Source organism: Heterobasidion irregulare, assembly GCF_000320585.1.
Source record: "Heterobasidion irregulare TC 32-1 unplaced genomic scaffold scaffold_08, whole genome shotgun sequence".
Classification (NCBI taxonomy): Eukaryota; Fungi; Basidiomycota; class Agaricomycetes; order Russulales; family Bondarzewiaceae; genus Heterobasidion; species Heterobasidion irregulare.
In genome coordinates, this window is record NW_009258204.1 from 171,688 (window position 1) to 187,134 (window position 15,447).

At 51.4% G+C, this 15,447-nt stretch overlaps 9 protein-coding genes across 9 annotated transcripts; 5 read left to right on the forward strand and 4 right to left on the reverse strand.

Moving 5' to 3' along the window:
- Positions 1 to 25: 25 nt before the first annotated feature.
- Positions 26 to 1,150, reverse strand: HETIRDRAFT_435311 (uncharacterized protein; the record flags this gene model as incomplete). The annotated part of the gene is made up of 2 exons (XM_009550601.1): positions 26 to 630; positions 691 to 1,150. 2 exons carry the CDS (start codon positions 1,148 to 1,150, stop codon positions 125 to 127), a joined length of 966 nt encoding a protein of 321 aa, XP_009548896.1. The 3' UTR covers positions 26 to 124.
- Positions 1,151 to 1,820: 670 nt separating this feature from the next.
- Positions 1,821 to 3,036, forward strand: HETIRDRAFT_410632 (uncharacterized protein). The gene is made up of 6 exons (XM_009550602.1): positions 1,821 to 2,090; positions 2,158 to 2,265; positions 2,328 to 2,371; positions 2,423 to 2,463; positions 2,585 to 2,820; positions 2,877 to 3,036. The coding sequence occupies exons 1-5, from the start codon at positions 2,027 to 2,029 to the stop codon at positions 2,784 to 2,786; spliced, it is 459 nt and encodes a 152-aa protein (XP_009548897.1). The 5' UTR covers positions 1,821 to 2,026; the 3' UTR covers positions 2,787 to 2,820; positions 2,877 to 3,036.
- Positions 3,037 to 3,349: 313 nt separating this feature from the next.
- HETIRDRAFT_63958 (uncharacterized protein) lies at positions 3,350 to 4,391 on the forward strand (the record flags this gene model as incomplete). The annotated part of the gene is made up of 3 exons (XM_009550502.1): positions 3,350 to 3,557; positions 3,613 to 3,932; positions 4,034 to 4,391. The coding sequence occupies 3 exons, from the start codon at positions 3,350 to 3,352 to the stop codon at positions 4,301 to 4,303; spliced, it is 798 nt and encodes a 265-aa protein (XP_009548797.1). The 3' UTR covers positions 4,304 to 4,391.
- Positions 4,392 to 4,456: 65 nt separating this feature from the next.
- On the reverse strand, positions 4,457 to 5,099 carry HETIRDRAFT_50292 (uncharacterized protein; the record flags this gene model as incomplete). Its single annotated transcript, XM_009550479.1, has 4 exons — positions 4,457 to 4,673; positions 4,730 to 4,770; positions 4,842 to 4,885; positions 4,970 to 5,099. Coding segments are annotated over 4 exons (432 nt in total), but the record flags the coding sequence as incomplete, so codon positions are not given.
- Positions 5,100 to 5,482: 383 nt separating this feature from the next.
- Positions 5,483 to 5,863, forward strand: HETIRDRAFT_324231 (uncharacterized protein; the record flags this gene model as incomplete). The annotated part of the gene is made up of 2 exons (XM_009550603.1): positions 5,483 to 5,689; positions 5,750 to 5,863. The coding sequence occupies 2 exons, from the start codon at positions 5,483 to 5,485 to the stop codon at positions 5,861 to 5,863; spliced, it is 321 nt and encodes a 106-aa protein (XP_009548898.1).
- Positions 5,864 to 6,378: 515 nt separating this feature from the next.
- On the reverse strand, positions 6,379 to 8,713 carry cpm103 (cytochrome P450 monooxygenase 103; the record flags this gene model as incomplete). The annotated part of the gene is made up of 12 exons (XM_009550499.1): positions 6,379 to 6,499; positions 6,608 to 6,880; positions 6,941 to 7,022; positions 7,106 to 7,295; positions 7,350 to 7,363; positions 7,421 to 7,541; positions 7,612 to 7,727; positions 7,797 to 7,945; positions 8,016 to 8,204; positions 8,266 to 8,292; positions 8,359 to 8,467; positions 8,524 to 8,713. The coding sequence occupies 12 exons, from the start codon at positions 8,711 to 8,713 to the stop codon at positions 6,379 to 6,381; spliced, it is 1,581 nt and encodes a 526-aa protein (XP_009548794.1).
- A 1,501-nt stretch (positions 8,714 to 10,214) lies between these two features.
- Positions 10,215 to 10,887, forward strand: HETIRDRAFT_103967 (uncharacterized protein; the record flags this gene model as incomplete). The annotated part of the gene is made up of 2 exons (XM_009550604.1): positions 10,215 to 10,563; positions 10,631 to 10,887. The coding sequence occupies 2 exons, from the start codon at positions 10,215 to 10,217 to the stop codon at positions 10,885 to 10,887; spliced, it is 606 nt and encodes a 201-aa protein (XP_009548899.1).
- A 318-nt stretch (positions 10,888 to 11,205) lies between these two features.
- Positions 11,206 to 14,010, reverse strand: HETIRDRAFT_151419 (uncharacterized protein; the record flags this gene model as incomplete). The annotated part of the gene is made up of 10 exons (XM_009550605.1): positions 11,206 to 11,370; positions 11,441 to 11,565; positions 11,669 to 11,846; positions 11,915 to 12,035; positions 12,098 to 12,232; positions 12,508 to 12,894; positions 12,963 to 13,457; positions 13,522 to 13,662; positions 13,733 to 13,769; positions 13,832 to 14,010. 10 exons carry the CDS (start codon positions 14,008 to 14,010, stop codon positions 11,345 to 11,347), a joined length of 1,824 nt encoding a protein of 607 aa, XP_009548900.1. The 3' UTR covers positions 11,206 to 11,344.
- Positions 14,011 to 14,396: 386 nt separating this feature from the next.
- HETIRDRAFT_243347 (uncharacterized protein) lies at positions 14,397 to 15,034 on the forward strand (the record flags this gene model as incomplete). The annotated part of the gene is made up of 2 exons (XM_009550606.1): positions 14,397 to 14,515; positions 14,653 to 15,034. Coding segments are annotated over 2 exons (501 nt in total), but the record flags the coding sequence as incomplete, so codon positions are not given.
- Positions 15,035 to 15,447: the final 413 nt, after the last annotated feature.

Below are 15,447 nucleotides of genomic sequence, written 5' to 3' on the forward strand. Positions count from 1 at the left end.
TTTTCTGTTTGCTTAGCCCTTAGATGAGAGCAGTGGGCTAGACATGAATTGAACAAGAACGACATGGCTTTCAGTAGAAGCTCAAGATGTACCGATACAAATACAAAACCGGTCAATCAGGATATCAGGCTGTCTTAGACTTTCCGACCTCCGTGGACGCCGGGAAGTCGATCGAGCCTTCAAAACACCCACCAATGCGCCAAGGCGTATACTGCGGGAATCCAACCCCATCGCCAACAACTGTCTTCCTTCCACTCTGCGGCTCTCCGAGTGCACCGGCGATGTAAGCGGGCTTCGCCCACCCCTTATACACCGGTACCGTCTGCAGCCATCCATTGTCCCTCCCACCTTCCCCGCCGTCTGTGCCAATCGCCGCGGCGGCGAGCGGCGAATCCTTGGGGTACAAACCGGGGAGAATCGGGGGTTGCACCAGGCGCGTGGCAGAGTTGAAAATGGAAAGGGAGGTGTTGACGGGGATGGACGGCAGTCGAGAATCGGTGACGACCGCGCTGAAGAAGGGGGTCTCGGAGGAGAGGGGGCCTGGAATGTCAGAAGGGTGGTATATCTTGACAGTCGACGTGTGGGGTCCGGTTTCGGTCCACTCAAATCGCGCGCGATGCTTGGGGATATCTGGACACGCATGCTCCACGTCAGTTGGGATCATCACTAAAGACTAGAAGGAGGACGCACTCCAGTTACGACGGCCGTTCCACACACTCTTGTCAGTGCTCACGTAGATGTTCGTGATCCTTGGAGTGATCTCGCCCGTATTTGGGTCCTTGAACGTCCCAAGGAGAATGATTTCGTCGTAAGGCCCCGCAGGTGAGGCACTGTAGCGCACAAGCACGATCTTTGAGAGTCCGCCCTGATATTGCGGCTTGCCATCGATCAGGGCAAGTGCAGAGGGGTGGATATGTTCAAGAGGCAGGTATGCACCCAACGGGAGACCCTGGAGAACTTCGGGAGAGGCGTTGAGACCGGTGACGCTAGTGGGTGGCTGGGTGGTGTTGGCGGAGACGGCGCCGGTGACAAAGAGGTACAGCTTGGCGGTCAGCGTCCATGGAGGTGGAGCGAGAGGCACGTCTGGAGGTGGTTCTGAGCCTGGGATGGAAGGGGACGGTGCAGACGGGGTGAAGGTCTTCAACGGCATCGTTGTGACTCAGTATAGTCAATACCTATTTCCTGGGAGAAAGGGTGTAACCTATATATATATATATTCGGTGCAGGGAACTTGCCTCAGCTGCCGCCTTACATAGTACCATCTTATGAAGAACGACGAAACGCCGATCCACAGCTCATGTGAATCTGCTGGAAGCTTGCATACTGTATGTATACATACTCGTAAGCCAAAATCGTCCCGAGAACGACTCGATCTGCCCATGGCTGTAGAGAGAATCAGGGGCTCAAAATGTGTGGGAAAAGGCCTTCAAGTTTCAAGCTTCAGGTCCTTAAACCATCTTCGACCTCGCAACCTTCGTAGACTCTGGAAAGTTGATCGTTCCCTCAAAATACCCACCAATGCGCCAAGGCGTATACTGCGGGAATCCAACCCCATCGCCAACAACCGTCTTCCCTCCACTCTGCGGCTCTCCGAGTGCACCGGCGATGTAAGCGGGCTTCGCCCACCCCTTATACACCGGTACCGTCTGCAGCCATCCATTGTCCCTCCCACCTTCCCCTCCGTCTGTGCCGATCGCCGCGGCGGCGAGCGGCGAATCCTTGGGGTACAAACCGGGGAGAATCGGGGGTTGCACCAGGCGCGTGGCAGAATTGAAAATGGAAAGGGAGGTGTTGACGGGGATGGACGGCAGTCGAGAATCGGTGGAGATGGTATAGTATGGTATTGGACGAGATCCGATTCTCTCTAGTCGACGAAGGTAACCTCTGAGGAAATACCGTGGTAGCCAGCGAGGGTCGGCGACCGCCAGCTAACCAACACGGAGTTATCTTATCAAGCCTGTTCCATCTTATCTTATCTGGCACAAGTTCCCTTTCAACTTCCATCATGTCGTCTCAACCATCCATCATGTCGTCTCAACCATCCATTTCAACCGCAGACCGAGAGCGTCTTATCCAGGCTGCGATTGATGGTGAGAATATCTCTCAGTAACTCCCCATAGATTTACCGTCTATCGATCAGCTGAACTGCATCAATAGCGAAAAAGGGTTCATACAGCCCTTACTCCAAATTTCGCGTGGGCGCAGCATTACTCACATCCGATGGACAGATTGTATCTGGTGCGAACATAGAAAATGCCTCGTATGGTGCGTTCCACATATAATATCCACTCGCATTTGATCTTGAACGAGTCGTGTGCGATGGATAGGCGGGACGATCTGTGCGGAACGCACCGCACTTGTCAAGGCTGTTGTAAATACCACATCTCTATAGTGTCCACGATCTGTCTCTGATGCTGCGAAGAGCGATGGATCGCGATCCTTCGTCGCACTCGCTGTGAATACGTGCGTCTCGTGTTATTACTTGTTCCAACAGTCTAATATTCACAGTATCTTTTGATTTCCCCCTTCCATTCTGATTTTGCCACATTTTGATCTATGTGTTTTCCCTCCCGCTCGCGTGCAGCGATGTCGCTGAGGCTCTCTCGCCTTGCGGTATCTGTCGCCAGGTCATCCGCGAGTTTTGCGCGCTCGCGATGCCCGTGCTACTTGTCCCTGCTGGATATACCTCTGCAGTCAAGGAAGATGGCATAAAAGAGACAACGGTTGGAGGCCTCTTGCCGGATAGCTTTGGACCTGAACATCTGGAGCTACCGAGGACGGGGTAGAGGGAATACAGGACTGAGGAACGTTCAGGGAGAGGTACCACCATCCTTATTGCAAAGTCATGTGGAATCTCATGCTTTCCTCCTTTACAGCGAAGATGTAGGAGACATATGCATACCCGTAAAATGGAGGACAAGCCGGTTCATGAATCTATATCTGTCTCTTTGACTCATATCGCTTGACCTGGGATTTAGATCTGATAAGTAGAAGGAGTAAGAGCAACAATGGCAAATTTTAGGTCTTGCTACGCTTTGTGGGGCTTCTGGGTATTGATTGCAACCTCCATGCCTCATCGAAGAATAAAACTCATGATATCGCCTTGCATCGACTGCATCTCAAAAACAGATGCTTCCCATGATGCCAACACACACTGCACAGCGTTCGCTCCTTTGGCATGATTTTTGCATGATCTGATTGAGGAAGGAAATTGAATGCAAAGGCTATCGAAAGAGGAAGACTTGTCTGCCGGGGTGGCGGTGCCTGGCTGCGATGACCTAACAATTCTATCCTGATTGTCCCGCGTCCGACACCGTGTACGATCGCCCAAACCTCCTGAAGTTCTCAGATGCACTACGCGTCCAGCACACGCCTCTCTCTCCTCCCATTTCATTTACAGCTTCTCGTGCACGCCCGCCTTGCCTCCACCACTGCATCCACATCCGACGCAGGTCCCTCGTCCACCTCCTATCCTTTCCCCGCACATCCGAACCCCACCCCACACCAGATCTTCCACCTACCGCACAGCGCATCGCAGCAGGAAGTCAAGGCGCGGTGTAAGCAACCCCCCACTTCCGCCGTCCCTCGCTCTATAACTGACACCACGGACAGACTACGACCTCGTGCGCGCACACCACCCTGATGCCCCTGCCTGCCGTGCACTACCCCCCGAACTACGCCACGCCCGATTCCAGGCCATCTCCTCTGCGTACGATGCACTCCGCGGGCGTACGCGCGTGCAGGGTCGCGCGTCGCGGTACGACGACGGGTTCTACGCGGAGGAGCTTGAGAGGCGGAGGAGGCAGCATCGACGGCGCGCAGAGTACTGGAGTCGATACGATCGCCCAGGCGGTGCGGGCGCACAGGTACATATAGACACACATGCTAGCGAGGGGTGGAAGGATCAGGTAATCGTCATCGTGGGGCTTGCGGTAAGAACTGTCCCTCCTGCCCTCTACACACATTTGTCGCTTCATACCAGCCGCATATCATTATCTCACGCTTCCCCACACGACCCCCGCATCTACTTCAGGCTCTCATCGTGGGCCTTGCTCCGGCCTTCTTCAAGATCTCTGCCGCAGATGCACGGCACGTCACTGCAGCGCAGAATCTCGCGCAGGCGCGACGCGACGCGCGCGAGTTCGGCCAAGAACGCCGAAATCAAATTCACAGGCGCGTCGAAGAGCTGAAGAGCTCGCGTCCCGAGACAGTGGGCGAACAAGACGATTCTAATGGCGATACAGGCGAGGCTGAGGCTGAGGAAGTAGACGCTGCACCTTTTGTCGGGCGTGCTAGACGGTGAGGGCCGAGTCGTCAGCCTTCGAAGACCAGTAGATCTTGTTTGTATTTCTTTTTATTTCATCTTGAGCAATGTCCGTGAATTTGACATCACAATCGCTGTGAAAATCCACCAGTACTTGCACGACATCAATATTGGTTTCTGGCGCGGATGTTACTATTTTCTTAGCGGCTCCAGAAGTCCCAACTCGTGACTATCTGGTAACAGCTCTCCTACCGTCGTCTCTCTTACTTTGCTGTGCCATTCCGATGCATCGTCGGGCGGGCGCTGTGGATAGTCTCCGGGGACGAGCAGCACGAGCATGGTAGGCGTGCAGAACTCGCGGATAAACTGGCGACAGATCCCGCAGGGTGAGATGGGCTGGATGACGTCACTAAGGCGTCGAGATTAGGTCATCAAGAGCGCCTAAGACTCGGCGAGCAATCGCACCTGGTCACTGCGAGCGCGACGAACGAGCGCATCCCCTCGCTCTGCGCGGTGCAGAGGTCATATCAGGTTATTTCAGGACTTTTTTTGGTTCGCAAAGGCGAGGGAGGCTTACGACCGCCTTTACGAGCGCGGTGCGCTCGGCGCATATCGTCCCGCCTGCAGGTGCCGATTGGCAGATTTCCGCAGTGCGGAGTAAATGAGATCAAGAATCTGAAGACATCGAGCTCTCGAACCACGTACAGTACGAAGCATCCTCAATGTTCGCCCCCGTCACGACGCGCCCGTCGGGCGTGAGCAGTGCAGCGCCCACTCGAAACTTGGAGTACGGATTGTACACGCGCGCTTTAGCTGCTCGGGCCCGTTCAATCAGGAAATCAGTAAATGTGTAACGGTGCGGCCACACGCATTCAGTTATAGGTGTGTAAGGCTATCAATGAAGAGAGAAGAGTGGTGTGATCTAGCTTACCTGAGATGGCGGCTTGGATGATCAGCTCGCGATCGGTGGGAGGGATGGGCGAGGAGGTAGTTTGTTGGTGGATCATGAGTAACGATAGAGGGTCTGAAGGCCTGAAGCGGGAGGGGGGAGGGGGGGGTTGGGTTCAGGTCTAACATAGTGAAGCTTCTAGAAGACTCTAATTAAGTCGAACCCTGAGGACTCTACAGGCTGTATTCTTATTTCCGGCCATAGATACTGCAAGGCTGTTTCACCATGTGTACGTTCCCAAACCATCTTTGTTCTGTCCTGTGAAACTCATGGACAATAGCGATACTTGCTTAGCCTTTTTCCAACCTTATGAGGCCAGAGAGTATCCTATCGGATACTATTCTTTCTCAGGCCTCCCTCCTGCATGGACGACGCCAAATATTGACAGCGGAAACGGTAACATTGCTATTGATATACCAATAATACAACCGCAGGTCACATTGCCAACACGATGGGACGCAGTTCTTATTCGGACTGTACGTCATTCATATCATATATTATATTTCAGTGACCTCCAAGCTATGTATCAGATCTAGGTTGAGCGTGTATATAGTCTATGTACAGCTATTGTTCTTGTTGTAATGTCAGGCCGGGACCCAATACCATCTCAAGACTCCAAAGACAGACAACATTCGATCAGCGCAAACTAGGACTTCACATATGAATGGTATGCATCTATTATAACGCACATGACGTGTTTTTGATGACACATGTTTGGTTTTCGGCTTTCGTTTGCTCTTGCTATGGTCCAGTGCTGAACTACGGCTCTTTCCCGTACTCCGCTCACGACCACTTGCAGACGTGTTATCCAATGTGCTCGTTTAGCCTTCCACTACGAAGAACAACTCCGCCCCCGTGTTCATACTTGACTGCGACACATCCGTCTGCAATGAGTAAAATGATCACCTTGAATGTAACATACACAGAACTGCTCGTATAAAGTTATCGGGTAACATACATTTGGCAACTGAAGGCTAACCAAGACACCGGAGCGAAGCGAAGGTGGGTCTTATGGGAAAAATACGAAACCGCAAGATCCAAGATTCACCACTGACTTTCACTTCGGACACTGCGAGCGCACGGATGCTATGACGAGGCTGGAACATGGCTGGAGTAAACACTCATGTACACGGACACAAGAAACAGTTCAGTGCATACAGTTTCATCATAAACGGGGATGAGCGAGTCCTTCGCTTAGTTTTCTATCATGCATTGCCGATTCACGAATCAAGCCCTCCATCGTGCGCGACCGCGGCCGAATCCTGCAACCGAATGGGACAGGATATCTGAAGATCACAAGTCCACGATGAGCTGTGATGAATGGTCGAGAAGACATGACGGCGAAGAAAGAAAGAAGACAAATCTGAGATGTCTTGTCAAATCCGAGCACTCACGAGATGATTCCGGACGTGAACTCGTCCTTCGGCTCGATCTCTTCTCCTTCATCATCTACCGCTTTTGTGATTTCAAAGGAGGCGAGAATCGAGACCATCGCAATCCATACTGCATCACGCGCCATGTATCGTCCTGGGCAGATGCGTCGGCCATATCCAAAAGCAGCGTCGGGGAAGGGAATTTTAGTAGAGTCATCACCAGAAGTGGGAAGAAAGCGCTCGGGCTTGAAGACGTCCGGCTCTGGAAAAGTAGCTTCATCGTGCAGTATGGCCCTATGATATACAGACGTTTTTGGGGCATGCACCGAGGAGACAGGAACTCTGAAAATTTACCAGGTATTACCGATGACCACTGAGCCTGCGGGAATATAGTACCCTTCATATATATCATCGGTAATAACTCGATGTTGAATTGCTGATTAGATAGAAAATCAGCAGCTCCCATCTATTGTGACGGAGTGACGACAGTGAATTTCATCGAGGCCTATCGTGACTCACCTAGAGGTGAGACAGGTCTCCACCTAAACACTTCCTTTATCAGAGCGCTAACGTACGGTAGCGTGTTCACATCGGAAAAGCTGGGGAGGCGGTTGGTGCCAATAACATTGTCAATCTCTGCTTGTGCCTTCTTCTGCGCTTTGGGATGGAGAATCATGGCAAAGAAGAATATTTGGAGGGCTGCGACGGTCTTTTCAAGAATTATGCGAGGTAATCGTATAGGTGAGCACTGAAATAGGCGTACCGTGTCCGCCCCGGCTGTCAATGAAGAATTAATGAGAATAAGAAGAGGAGACGTGAGCCATGTAAATTCACCAAAGTACATGGTCCCGGATGTTTTTTTAATGATATCCTCGCTCAGGTATGAAGGGCCTGCACCAGCCCGGAGTCGCTGAATCATACTTGCTGTGACAGATGGCTCTGCTGTCCCATTGACCTGCCGGATCACAACAATCACTCAATAATTTACGCTGAAGCTATCCAGCCTATCATGAATTGGATCATACCGTCGCTTCCTTTGCAATGTGATAAGGACCCTCAATCATTCGTGGTGCAGCTCCATCCCAGCGCTGTGCTTCTTTCTTAAACGAGTTGCCAGGAAACCACGCAGGCAAGAGCGCGACTAATTGGACAAACCTGTCAGTCGAAAACAGGATTGTCAGAACTACGTAGATGAGGTTGAAGAACGTACGCATCGGAAATGTGTCAACCAATCCGGCCCTACCCGTACTCCCAAAAGCCACAGCTTTCAGCACGTCTTCCGCAGCGTCAACGTAAGGATCATCCTTCTGCTGCACATCAATGCCATATGCTATCTTGATGATTGTCTGGCCTGCCATGCTACAATGGATTGAAAGGGCAATCAGATGGCTAAAGTCATGCATGCATAATCAAATTTGCTGATACATACAACCGTATGTGCTCCAAAAATTCGCTCGGCGTGTCAAGAAGCCGTCGTAGTAATTCGTGAGTCGCTTTCACCTCGATAGGACGGTACTGCTGTGAGGCGGTGGGGTGAAAGTAGCGATGGAATTCTCGGCGCATGTTCCGCCACCGGGTACCATAGCGTGAGAAGCCTATGGCCCAGTCAATTTTTAGGCTACCGTAGCAAATCATTCAGCAACTGAGTCATGAGCGATCATGAAACTTGAGATAGTTACATCACATTGAGCGCCACTAACAACGGCCTGCCGATTGAAATCAAGTTGAGATGCCAGTTCATAGCCCAGGCCAACATCGAGTCGACTTCTTACCGATCAGAATAGAGCGATGATCGTCTATCGAACAACTCGTCCGTCGCTTTGGCAGAATTCAGAATGATCAAGTGTGTTCCGAGCACGTTCATATGGATGACATCAGAATCTAGATATTCAGTGCGACTATCAGCGACATCTCGCTCGTGATACGGTCGAACTTACCGAACTCTTTTCCCCACTTTTCGTACGTGACCCACTCGCGGCTCTTAGGTATATCAAGCAGATTACCGATCACAGGAAGACCTATCGGTCCCGGAGGAAGAGAACATGTAGTCTTTTGTTTTCGCCGTACATGCAGAATAATTGCAATCAGGAAGCCGAAGAGAGTCGTGACTAGACTCAAAGAAGGCATCAGCATCGTCTGTGTTTACTGGAGAGAAGTCGAAACGATTGGGATGCCAATTGTGTACAGGGAGGGGCAGCGGTGTGTTTATATAGATCCCAATGGAACACCGTCTTCTAGGCCTCATGAGTAAGTGGAGAACCAAGCAATTCTCACGAGAAGCATTCAAGGACGAATGGAGAGTGTATCGACCTGCACATGACAGCTTTTGGGGTGTAGACCTAATTGTGTTGTCGATCTCCGAAGGTTTGCTTGATTTGAAAGCGGCTGGGACGCAAAGGGAATTTGGTGAACGTATTGAGATGGTCGTATAGATTTAAGAAGGAAACAGCTCATTGTTGGTCATCCGCTACCGTAACAGTCACGGGAGGCGCTGCACACTCGGGCGCAGACAGTTTCAAAGTGATTCGCACGAGAGAAAAATAACTTGCAATCGGAAGATACCTTCTGTTAGCCCGACGAGGGCCGACCGTTGGTTCAGGTTATAACAAGCCCTGCATTCAGGCTCCGATATATAGTGACGCCATTAAAACCCCGACATCCGTTTTGTGATCACAAGTGAACCAGGCGGGCCACCGCCACTCCTTCCAGGACTCTTTTCAACATGCCATGCAGCATCGCAATGAGAATCCAATATCATCCAGGCCCAAAATGGCTCAGTGCAATGTCCTTCAATGAACTGGACATCAGAATTAAATGCATAGCTACTCTTCGGAAGGACCTTAGTACACTCGGCATGGGGCACCTGCAGCCAAAATCACAAAATGTGGTCCAGTCCAAGATGCCGGGGGCATTGGAGGTGTTCTGGCATGCATCAAATGAGACAGTCTGTAATTCTTGTTCGCTCTGTACCTATATCACTTGGCGGAAGCTGAATGTCCTCGCATATTCTAGCACCAAGGAAAAGTCAAAAATCAGTTCGACTGTGTAAACGTACATCAAATCGATAGTTGTTCAATGTACGTATCTTCGTACAACAGCTGAATATCTACATGCGGGACGTACTGATCATGAGTCAACTTAGCTCGTTCCTGCAGTTGTGCGTATTATCTGTTCCCACCCCTGGCATCCTGCGGTTGAAAGTCGTTCTATGGCTCATAGATACTATCTTCCATTGGACCAAACTACACAAATACCTCCCACAGCGCAGGCTGTACAGATCAAATCCTCCAATCAGGATATGGCTCAGGTGGCATCTGTGTATCCAGTCAGTGCTGTCGACACTGCCAATATATCCCAGCGACCCGTTCTCTCTCTCAGAGAAAGAGTCGGGATTGCTGTTCCTTTTGAAAAACGGGGTAATCTTTCTGCAAGTACTTCTGCCCTCCCTCCTGCACCCCGAAGTATTACTTTTGCCACCACATCCTCTCATGCGCGACAATCTGATGCCTCAGGTTGGTTCAAGCCGTATAACACTCATATCTCGTTGAACTCCATTTTCTCGGCAGATATTTCATCGTCAATCTCAAGTACCACTCGCCAAGAACCATCGTTTCGCAATAATGATATCATGCTAGCAAACCTTCGGGAGGAGCTAGAGGCTCTCAAACAAGCGCTCACCAAAGAGAGAGCTCTACGTGAAACCGTATCACAAAATCTCTCAGAAACATCACAAGCTCTGAAAGATAAATCGCGGGCTCTCGAAGATATGTCCGAGAGGTGCACGAGGGCGGAGGAGCGAGAGAGGCTGCTGGTGATAGAGTTGAACAGACAACAAGACCAGATGGCCAAGCTCGAGATTTCTCAGGCCACCCAAACAGATGTGCACTCGAGAGAGATCGAGATGCTGAAGGAGACGCAAAAGACGGTCCTGAACCGACTGAACGGCATCGGGCCGCATGCCTCCCAAGATATCTTCGGTGCGCTGGCGTTGACTGTTTCTTTTCTTTTCTTCACCCTGACGAATGTGCGTTCAATCGTGATTAGTGGCTCTTGATTCTGTCGAGTATCAAATCGCAGATAGTGCTACGAAGCTCCATGCTACTGAGGCTGTGCTGAACAACGAGGCTGACGACAGGCATTTAGCCGAGCAACAGCTGAAGCAAGAGCAGAGACGACATGCAAGGATAATCAGGGACATTGAGAAAGAGATGAAAGATCCATTCGTTGTTCCTGCGTTGCTGTCGGCGTTCGTGAACCTGTCAGATTTGACAGAGAGGGCGATCCAATCAGGAATTCGGTAAAGTGAGTGTAGTTATTTTTTCAGCAGATATTGAGTGGATATCACCTGCCCATTCGTTTCATTGTTGTCCTCTCCAAGTACAACTTTGAGGGATAGACGCATGGTCCATATCTTGCAATTCGGGAAGATCATGTACTGATAGCTTGCAATGTGGAATGTATGATATTGAGGAAAGCGCAAGCGGCCATCGTGACTCAGAACTATCGATTGCATTTGGACGACAGTTGAAGCGAGCCAGAGTGATATCGCTTTCAAGGCAGCGGTTTGCGATTGAGTGCAACCTCTCCTTGATTTCATTTTCGTTTCATCTTTACAGAATGGGACTGACACGATATATTCTTGAAAAAAATTCCTGCGGCCGGTCACATAGTTTCCATTCTGCAATTGCCGACAATATTTCAGTTCCATGTAATACTTTCCAATCCATCCAGTCCGATTTTCACATAACTTTCCAACGTTTACTCCTGGACTTCCACATAGTTAGCTGTCACGAAAAGCAAAAAAAAAAGGTCAGATAACATATCGGGAAGATGATGAAGATCTATCGCACGCACCGGGGAACAAACCAACATTCCCTTGCGCGTCCTGGCCCTGCCACCAATCATCCGACGCAGCCTCGATCTGCACAATCCGGTCACCCGTACGCAGCGTGAGCTCGTTCGTCTCGTCCGCGTCGTAACTAAGTGTTTCAAGAGCATAGGCAAAGGAGACATCGACACAGACAACGATGATCAGACATCGGGTCTATGGAGCAATGCGAAACCAAGGGATATTAGACGTACTCGTATAATGCGATTGCAATGACACCTTCGTCTACAGCTGGTTCCGGTTCTGGTTCGGGAACCGCTGCTGGAGCCGGAGGGGCAGGGGGTGGTGGAGGTGGAGGTGGCGGAGGTGGCGGAGCCTCTGCTTCGGGTTCCAGCTCCGGTTCTGCCTGTTCCACTAGCTCGACATAGTTGGCTAGACAACCACATGGACGAACCCCATCAGCCCAACATCAATGGAGAGAGATAGCACAAAGAGCGCACCAGGGAACAGTCCAGATTTAGAACCGCCTGCGCCGACACCAGACCACCACGCTTCGTCAACCTGCTCGATCTGCTCAATCAATTCGCCTTCAATGAGCGGTAGTTCATTATCCTCCTCGGCCTGCGCAGTGAGCCCTATCAACAGACTGTATGATTGCGGATCTACAAATATGCGCGACTAACCTCATATGAATACAGGACGACTGCTGTTAGGCCTTGACCTCCGCCGGCATAAGGTGCGACTGGTTCTGGTTCTGATTCTGGTTCTGGTTCTGGTTCTGATTCTGGTTCTGGTTCTTGCACGCTCAAGTGCGCCATCTAAAAATGGGAGAAGTGTTGAGGGAGAATTCAAGATGTCGGATATCGTTGATCAAGTATCATACCTGTGCGACCGGGGGCGGAGGCGGCGGGGGAGGAGGAGGTGGGGGAGGAGGTGGGGCACCCTCTTCCTCTTCTTCAACCTCTGGCTCATATTCAGGCTCGGGCATACGTGAAGGGGGGGGCGGTGGGGGCGGGGGCGGGGGCGGGGGCGGGGGAGGAGGCTAGAATCCAATGTTATCAGCGTACCAAAGTTCGGACGACAGACTACGCACAGCTGTCTCCTCTTCCTCTGGCTCCTCTGGTTCATCGTCGAGAATTTGACTGGCCACTGCTGCGCCGACAGCAACACCTCCGACAGCAGCGGTGACATTGCCCCACCTGCCAGGTGCAGGTGCAGGAGGAGGCGGGACGGCAGCAGCCGTAGAACGGTTGTAAACTGACGCTGGAGGGGCCGAGAATGCCGCTGAGCGACTGCGCTCCTCTTCCTCCTCTGCACGTTTCTTTGCGAGAGCCTGACGCTCGCTCCAAGTGAGTTTCTTTTCACCAGTCGCAACGAGCGCACGCGATGGAGGCTGCTGTTGCTGCGTCTGCTCCATTGCGGCAAATGGATTCCTTAATTTCTTGGGTGCAGGGAGGGACACAGGGGTGTACGCTGTACCCTGTTGACCTCAATCTCAGCAAGCGTACTCGGTGAAGATATCTATAAGATGAATAAACATAGACGTACGACAGGTCCAATACGATCTTCTTCGGTGGGTTTGGCGGGTGCAGGAGCGGCCGCCGGTGGAGGCAGAGTAGCGCGTACCACTGGCGAAGGCTGCGCCTGTGGTCTTGCAGCCGTGATGACAGGCGGTCTCGCAGCAGCCGGCAACGGTGGGGGCGGCGCGGCAGAGGTGGGTTCGTCATCCCAAGCCCCCGCTGGCGCACGCGCAACGCCTCCTGCAGTGAAAGGCTTGGATGAAGCTGCTGCAGCTGGCGTAGGTCTCGGTGCGCTTGCAATCACAGGTTTCGGCGCAGGTGCAGACGCGGGCGATGGCACGTTTGCGGGTTTCGGCGCTGCATCGCGCCGCATGGCTGCAATGTCTACTTTGCCGATGGGAGAATAGCTAGACCCGACGGGTGCGATTGGTTCAAACTTGCGCGGCTGTTCTTTCTGGAAGGAGTATTTCGCGCCGGATGCGGATTCGACACGAGACATGATGAGCTTTGGAGTGACGTCGGACTGAGCACCACAAACACAGGTCAGGCCAGGTGAAGGGAAGAAATTGATGATCGAGGCAGCGTACTTCATTTCGAGCGTTGATCACGACGTGCGTGCCACGGAGAAAGCGGGCGACGGCAGGGGAGTGGGTGTGGAAAAGACCCTTCTTGGCCTCGGGTACACCATCACCGCACCAGTTGATCTGCACAAATTTCGGCAATTGGCTCTGCATTCCCGGGGTCAGCGCCGTTGTAAAGAGGCGATATACATTGGGTCTGGTGTTATTCGCTACTCACGTTCGGGTCTGTCACTCGGGTGAAAGCATACTGGATTCTATTGGTGGCATCAACGTCAACGTCAAAGGTGATTCGCTATTGATGTTCTTGAAAACTTACCTTCCGTCAGAGAATTCCTCTTCCAGTTCCTCCAGCCCTCCATCTCCGGTTGCCTGCACCTTGAGGTCATTCGAGCCCCTGTCATAGGTCAAGATGACCCAGTCGATCCCGTTGGAGCTGAGTACATCTTGGTACGCTTTATTTATGTCTGGACTGGCTAGATTAACTTGTAAAGACATTACGTCCCGACTCTGAACGTTATAGAGGTGGATGTGGAAGTACTTGTACGCTGGGAAGCCGTGGCGCAGGGCTAGGGTTGGGATACTTGATGACGTAAAACAGCACCCGTAATGGTATCTCGCAGTAGTTCACAGTATGTCATGGGTGATTATCTTCTTCCGTCATTCCTTCCGTTGCACCATGGGAGGAGCGCTAGCTACCAAATGTCGCAGCAACATTCTCCGTAGCATATGTAGCCTGACTGCAACCGAGATTCAGGACAACTTCAATTCATCACCTGACCGAACCTAGGCTGCACTTCCAAATTCTTGAATCCTCACATCGCCGCTTGTTCACACTTGCCCCAACCTTCATCCAGCAAGTGCGCTTTGATATGCCTGGGTCGTCTAGTCTTCCACCATTGGTTTCTGGGGGTGTCTTCTCTGTCTCGAGCTCTATCTTGATCGAAGCTTCGAGGGAGAGAGTCTGGGGTGTCCTATTGGACTTTTCATCCTACGGCCAATGGTATGTGGCTCCCTCCGCTTTCCCACATTTGTTTCTGGAACTTCCTTATGTCCTCAGGAACTCATTTGTGTAAGCATGTCGATCATGCGAATCCAAGCTCGCTGCTCAAAGTCCTCAATCTACCTGACATTATGCAGGCGCGAACAGACAGTGGTCGACGCGACATCAAAGAATCCGTTGTCCGACCAGATTCCTCAAGAAGGACAACGACTTCTCATGAAGGTTCATATTCCACCTACAATGGATGACTCCAAGTCCTTCCAAACCACCGAAGAGATTATCACGCATGTCGACAACGCCAATTTTCGCATCGCGTGGAAGTACGCGACACTTCCGGAGTGGCTACTCCGCGCGGAACGTTGGCAAACACTTAGCGAGGTCTCTCCTGGCAGGACAAAGTACGAGACGCAAGAAGTCTTTGGGGGGATATTGGCGTATGTAATAAAGATATTCTTGAGGAATGGATTGGAAGAAGCGTTTGACGCCATGGCAGCAACGCTGAAGAGCAGATCTGAGGAGCAGTGAGTGGGCGTAACGGTCTGATCCAGACTTTCCAATCAAGTATCCCGGTGAGCTTCTTATCGAATGGGTCTGTGCCTGTGACTTTCCTAAGCTGAAGGTTTGACAGCTTGATAAATGCTTTCCGTCATTTTACATCCGCATAGCCTGGAGTTACTGTCCTGTGATCAGATCTTTTAATTCATGATCTTCGCTCAGCCGACATCGGGTCCACTTCTTCAATTTGCCCCCTTAACTTTTGAAGCTTGACATGATCAAAGTTTATCGCATAGCACTGTCTTTCGCTCAGTATGTATCGGATCCGAAACAGCATACCGCATGTCTAGAGGACTAAATTGTTTGTTTGTCGAAGTACGAGAGGAAAAGTTCCGGAGAAATTCAACGATGATGCAACCCTCCACAAGCATTTTCAG